At 57.3% G+C, this 6,134-nt stretch overlaps 1 protein-coding gene across 5 annotated transcripts in view; it reads left to right on the top strand.

Annotated features, from left to right (window-relative positions):
- The first annotated feature begins 228 nt into the window (after positions 1–228).
- The window catches only part of NRBP2 (nuclear receptor binding protein 2), a 29,474-nt gene continuing 23,568 nt past the window's right edge, over positions 229–6,134 (top strand). For 4 of the 5 annotated variants that reach the window (XR_008464647.1, XR_008464648.1, XM_054189713.1 and 1 more), the window contains exons 1-4: positions 470–486; positions 1,794–1,864; positions 3,022–3,142; positions 4,863–4,992. Coding sequence is in view for 3 of the 5 variants with exons in the window: in XM_054189713.1 (XP_054045688.1) it covers positions 1,855–1,864; positions 3,022–3,142; positions 4,863–4,992 (261 nt within the window). In the remaining 2 variants the exon portion in view is untranslated. Of the gene's footprint in view, positions 487–1,793; positions 1,865–3,021; positions 3,143–4,862; positions 4,993–6,134 lie in introns of all 5 variants that reach the window. The other variant, XM_054189715.1, reaches the window with a different exon arrangement.

The following is a 6,134-nucleotide window of genomic DNA, read 5'->3' as shown; positions in this document are numbered from 1 at the left end:
GGGGGGGTCCCGCCGGGAGGGGCCGGGGAGGGGCCGGCGGCCGGGACAGCACCGGGAGCGGGGCCGGGGGAGTCGGGGCCCGGAACCGGGGTCGCGGGGGGGACGACGGGGGACACCGGGGTGGGCGTGGTCCCGGAGGGCGGGGTGGGGCGGGCCGTGCGCGGCCGCACGTCCGGAGCGGGGCGGGCTGGGACCGGGCCGGCCCCGCGCAGCGCTGTCAGAGCGCGGGGCGCGGCGAGCGGCTCGGTTGGGCTCGCCTGGACCCGCTCGGGCTCGGAGCGGCTCGGTTGGGCTCGCCTGCACCCGCTCGGGCTCGGTTGGGCTCGCCTGGATCCGGTTCGGTTCGGCTCGGCTCGGCTGGGCTCGGCGATGGCGGTGCCGGAGCCGGACGCGCGTCTGTCGCAGGAGAAGGAGGAGGAGAGCGAGGAGGAGAGCGAGATCCTGGAGGAGAGCCCCTGCGGGCGCTGGCAGAAGCGCCGCGAGCAGGTGGGCGCCGGGCGGTGCGGGGCACCCAGCGCGGACCCCGGCCCGGGGGAGCCGCCGGTGCCCGCCGCGGGGGCGATGGCGGCGGGCGGAGGCCGATGCGGAGGGGTGCCCCGGCGCGGGCAGTACCGGTGCGGGAGCTGGGCTGTGCCCCGGTGCGGGGCGCCTCGGTGCGGGAAGCTGTGCCGTGTCCCGGTGCGGGCCGTGTCCCGGTGCGGGAAGTCGGGCTCGCCGTGCCCCGGTGCGGGCTGTGTCCCGGTGGGGGCTGCCGGGCTGGCTGTGCCCCGGTGCGGGGTGTCCTGGTGCGGGGTGTCACCGTGGCCTAGCATGAGGAGCCAGGCTCTCTGTGGCCCGGTGCGGGAAGCCGTGCCGTTCCCTGGTGCGGGCTGCCCAGTGCGGGAGCCAGGCTTATTGTCCCCTGGTGCGGGAAGCCGGGCCATGCCCCGGTGCGGGGAGTCCCGATGCGGGGACCCAGGGTCGCCGTGCCCCGGTGCGGGGTGTCCCGGTGCGGGAGCCGTGCTGCGCCCTGGGGAGCGGGGCAGCCCTGGGCCTGCAGCCCTCAGCAGAGGGCACCGATGCCCGAACCCAGTGCTGGAGGCCTTTTCTGGGCTCGTCTTTGGGCTGTGTCTGGTGGCACGGTGCAGGTGACAGGCTGGTAACCACGGGCCGGTGGCTGGCAGCTCCTGCAGGAATGGGGACTCGCCGCCCTGCGCCGCTGCCTCCAGGGCTGGAGAACCTGATTCCCCCTCTCCAGGGAAGGGGTTTGGACCATCTCAGCTTATCTTCCCTTCTGCAGCCTGTCCGCCAGGGTTCTGCACAGCTCCCGTCACCCCCCGGCTCTCTCTCGCCCAGACGCAGCCCCGTGTCGGTGCAATGTCCCTCTCCCCTGACAGCGGGGCCCGGGTCTCCCGGCCTCTCTCAGGGCACCCAAGAACAGGGACCAGCGTGGGTGGGTGAATCCTGGCCCCAGGCATGGGTGGGACAGCGCTGAGAGGCGATCACAGGCACGGTCAGCTTCTGAAGGGTGAAAGGCCCGTGCAAGGCCAGTCCTGTTCTTTATCTTCCCACCATCACCTGTTAACAACGTGTCTGTCGTCCATCCTGCTCTAGCCTGGCGTCAGGCTGCCCGGTTTGGGCTGTCCCCTGTTTTCCCAGTCTGGGATCTTGATGACCTGCTAATGTCGGTGCCATCAGCACCTGCCCTTCTTCTGTCCCTCTGTGCTTTCTGGTACTTCCACACCCGCATGTCACCCTTTGATCTCCTGTTCCTACTACCTGACCACCTCTGCAACGCATCTTCTCCGCATCAGGGCCTTGCAGCGGGGTGTACGTGCGGCGTGGCTGGCACCTGAGCCTTGTACTACCGTCTCCATGCTGTGTGGTAAGAGCCAGGACCTGACACTGCATTCGAAATCCTGTGACTTCTTCCCCTGCTTGTCCTTGGTGCTCCCAGAGTCACAGATCCCACCTGTGTGGCACATCCGAGGTGTCAGACAGCTGTATCTTTATCTCCTGTTGTTTCATTTGTCTTTTTTGGGACGGGCTCTGCTGGCTCCATCGTAATCTATCCCTCTGTCTGCTGTGCCTTCCATCTGACCATGCTCCAGCTGCTGGCATGGGCGATGCGGTGTGTCCTCCATGCCGCCAGCGAGGCGTGGGGTAATGGTACTGGCACAGCGGATGGACAGACAGACCCTGCCTCTCCTGTGGTCTCTCTGCCAGGGTGTCTCTGCGGGGCTGCTCAGGAGGGGAGGAAGGCTGTGCGGAAACTAGTTTTTTAGCTGAGAATACCCTGATGCTCCAGCAGTTAGACCTATAGACTTAAAATGACCTCTGCAGTGTGGTGGAAACATTTGGTGTCCGTACTGGATAAGGCCCTGTAATTTAATCCCATCTGACCTGTAGCTGTGTTATGTTTTCTCACACAGCTCTTGGATGATGTGTGTTAGTCTGTGACACACCAAAACAGCCTGAAACCCCTCGTTGTCCTTGGCGAAGAAATGGCTTGGAGGTCATTTCTCATTTGAACAATCCCCGTCTGTTTTGACCTAGTGGTGACTTAGAACCATGAAACGGTTTGGGTGGGAAGGGACCTTGAAGATCATCTCGTTCCAATCCCCTGCTCTGGGCAGGGACACCTCCCACCAGCCCAGGTTGCTCCAAGCCCCCTCCAACCTGGCCTTGAGCCCCTCCAGGGATGGGGCAGCCACAGCTTCTCTGGGCAACCTGGGCCAGGGGCTCACCACCCTCACAGCCAAGAGTTTCTGCCTCAGATCTCATCTCAATCTCCCCTCTTCCAGCGTAAAACCCTTCCCCCTCATCCCATGGCTCCCCTCCCTGCTCCAGAGTCCCTCCCCAGCTTTCCTGGAGCTCCTTTAGGGACTGGAAGTGTTCAAGGCCAGGCTGGATGGGGCTTTGAGCACCTTGGTCTAGTGGGAGGTGTCCCTGCCCAGGGTAGGGGGTGTGGAACCAGGTGATCTTTAAGGTCCCTTCCAACCCGAACCATTCTGTGGAAGGGGCTGGAAGGTCTCCCCGCAGCCTTCTCTTCTCCAGACTCCGTACCTTTGGTTTTACACGTGGCCATTGTGGCCGTACTCCAGCTGTACCGGGAGAACATACAGCTCACGACCCTGCTGTGCATCGTTACAGCGCGTTTCAGGTACGGACCCAACAGCTGAAACGTGCCGTGATCTTAATGCTGTGCTGGGTCTGGCTGTGCCCACCGCAGGAGAAAACATTTCCCTGCACAACTTCCTTTGCCTGATTATGATGTGTTTGTTCACGTTGGATACGAAGTCAACAGATTTCCACAAACAGTTTGGGAAATAAAAGCACTTACAGTATCTCCGCAAGGTATGTGGAGAAAGAGTCATGTGAATCCTTGGGTGGCTTCACGTTCAGCGCCAGCACAACCCTTGTCCTGCCCCTCTCCCCCTGCGATCGGAGGGAAAGTGCAGCAGAAGAATGCCGCTGCTGCTGCAGACTTTTCCATTTAGGAAGATAGGCTTTTTTTTTGGCGTTGGTTTGATGACTTCATTTACTTTTTCCATCCACCCTGTGGATAAAAGTAGCAAGGGAGAAGAAACTTGGGTTACTGCTCATGTTAAAAGTTTTGCAGCTTTCCTCGTCCGAATACAGTTTCCTGAATGAACCCCAGCACCTTGTTACTAAGATCAAACTGGTTTTATCCACGTTGCTTCGCTTTTACAGACCCTTTATCCATTTGGAGAGGGGACTGTTATGAGCAGTAGCTGTTTGTTGGCTCTGCTGTTGGCAAGCACTGGTACCACTGCATTAATATATAATAATAGATAATAATGGATAATAGTAGATAATAATGGATAATAGATAATAATAGATAATAATTAATAGATAATAATACACATAGACGGCTGCCGGCAGCTAGAACAGCACTGGTTGCTTTTCGCTTGGAATAGCCCATTGCTCCCCTTTTTGGTCACCTTGTTTAATTAAAGGGTTAATGACTGAATGTGTAGAGATACAGAGGCCTTGAACTATGAGCTTTAAACTCCTAAAACCAGCAGAGTGAAAGAAAGGAAAAAGGGAAACAATAATAGAAAGAAAGAGAAGAAGTGCCAAAGCAGAATTTACAGAAAAATAAAGTGGTATTCAAAAAATCTGCAAGAGGGGGAGATCTTGAAGTGTTGCTATAGGTTTCCACGGATCAGAAAATGAAAACAAAATATGGAAAAATAATCCAAGCATTTGAATACACTGAGGTGCAAGGGTGTTCCCAATTTTTGGGTATTAATTATGTTTGCAGTTTGCAGTGGGGATAACCAGTTCTGTGACAGATTATTTGGAAAGCATCCAACTATTTAATATTTGCCACCAGAGTTATTTTTAAAAGCTGCTTTGTTGCCAGCCCTCCCAGGAGACCAGGACTTGAAGTGTGTTTTGTTGTGAAGTGCTTTTCCAGAGCAGAGGGGATCAGCTGAAGGACTTAGCTCTTTCTTTTCATGCCATCTATTTATTTTTTTTTTCCCTGCCCCACACTGGTTTTACGGCTTTTGTTTGCTGTTATTTAACTTTCCCGGATGAGTTTACTCATGAACCCGCTGACCTCAGCTCATCAGGCAGGTTGGTGTCATGAAGCTTTGCTCTGGGCTCCGAACAGGAGCAGGGGCACCCCAGGTGGTTTTAATTGCGGATTTTTGTAAAAGCAAGACAAAATTGTTTGAACTGAGGTGGCGTAACTCATGGGTAGATAAGCTCTGCTGGGGGCAGATAGCGAGGTCCTCTTCTCGGCGTGTATTCTGTGGGTCTGGCAACAAGCAGGACTTTGCAGGATGGATTTAGCATCCTCCTCCTCACCCTCCTAGTTCGTGTGGGCGATGGCTGTTTTGCTTTTGCTTCAGGTCCGCTTTCCCCGTGCTGCTTTCTCCGTTTCAAGGAGCCTTTAATCCTTCACGATCTTACCCGGTCACAACAATCCCCTGCCTTGTTCTCGGTGCCAGGGAGGGAGCTGACGTCAGCCCAGCCGTAAAGGTTAGTGCAGAAACTTGTCCTTTTTTCATGCGGTAACACGCTCTTTTATTCATTCAGATTCTCTGCGAGAATGCCTTTCTATTTGCAGAACCCGGTGCTCACGGGGTGCTTGGGGTGCTCCTGCGGCACTACCTGCCTGCTCCGTCTTCTCCACCGCGTCCCAGAGGCATCCCAGCGGCCCCTTCTGTGCCCCCTCCAAACCAGACACCAAAGACAAGTGTTACAATTACCGGCATTCTCTATGTTTTGTTCCCTTTCCTGTTTTTAACCAGGCTTTTTTTGCCCTTTCATTGGTTTTCCCAGCAGGTATTTTTGTTGACAGCGGCCAGACGTTGTATATGAGTCTTGCAGGCTTGTACACCTTTTGTGTCCCTCGTCTCCTTTCTCCTTTTTCTCTGATGTAACCAGAGAACGCGCGCAGTCCCAGAGGCTTTTCTATTTCACTTCTGGGACAAGGGAGGCATCCCACGGTCGTGTTATAAAAGGGATCAGAAGATGATCAAAGCGCATGTTGGTCGGATCTGCCATTGGACGAGTTGGCGTTTGGCAGTACACACGTGCAGGGCAGGGGTTTGCATTTCCCCGTAGCAATCAGACCCTGGTCAGCAAGGTGGTTTTGTTGCTTTCGTTCAGCTTCTCTGTTCAGGGTGGGCTCGCTCCGTGCCAAGGCAGTAGGAGGGCAAACCCCCTGCCCACCCAGTCAATGGGGTAAATCGCACCAAATTCTGAAAAGGGGTAATTCTTGCTGGTGACCGGTCTGACTTGTGAAAAGCTGCTGTTTGGTGTTTTCCAGCTGGCCCTGGATGACCAGCCAAGGCGGCCCCTTGCTTTCTGGCGGAGCCCTGCAAAGCCTGTCCCTGGGTGCTGGTCCCCAGTTCAGACTGGTGGGCACTGGCGGCCCACAGCAGCGGTGGGTGAGAAGCTCAACACGAGCCAGCAACATGCGCTGGCAGCACAGAAACCCCCCTCAGCCTGGGCTGCATCCCCAGCAGCGTGGGCAGGGGGGCGAGGGGGGGATTCTGCCCCTCTGCTCCGCTCGGGGAGACCCCCCTGCAGTGCTGCCTCCAGCCCCGGGGACATCGGGAGGGAGGACACGGAGGTGTCGGAGCAGGGCCGGAGGAGGCCCCGGAGATGCCGGGAGG

Source organism: Rissa tridactyla, chromosome 2 (assembly GCF_028500815.1).
Source record: "Rissa tridactyla isolate bRisTri1 chromosome 2, bRisTri1.patW.cur.20221130, whole genome shotgun sequence".
Classification (NCBI taxonomy): Eukaryota; Metazoa; Chordata; class Aves; order Charadriiformes; family Laridae; genus Rissa; species Rissa tridactyla.
This window is presented reverse-complemented; position numbering and strand designations above follow the sequence as displayed.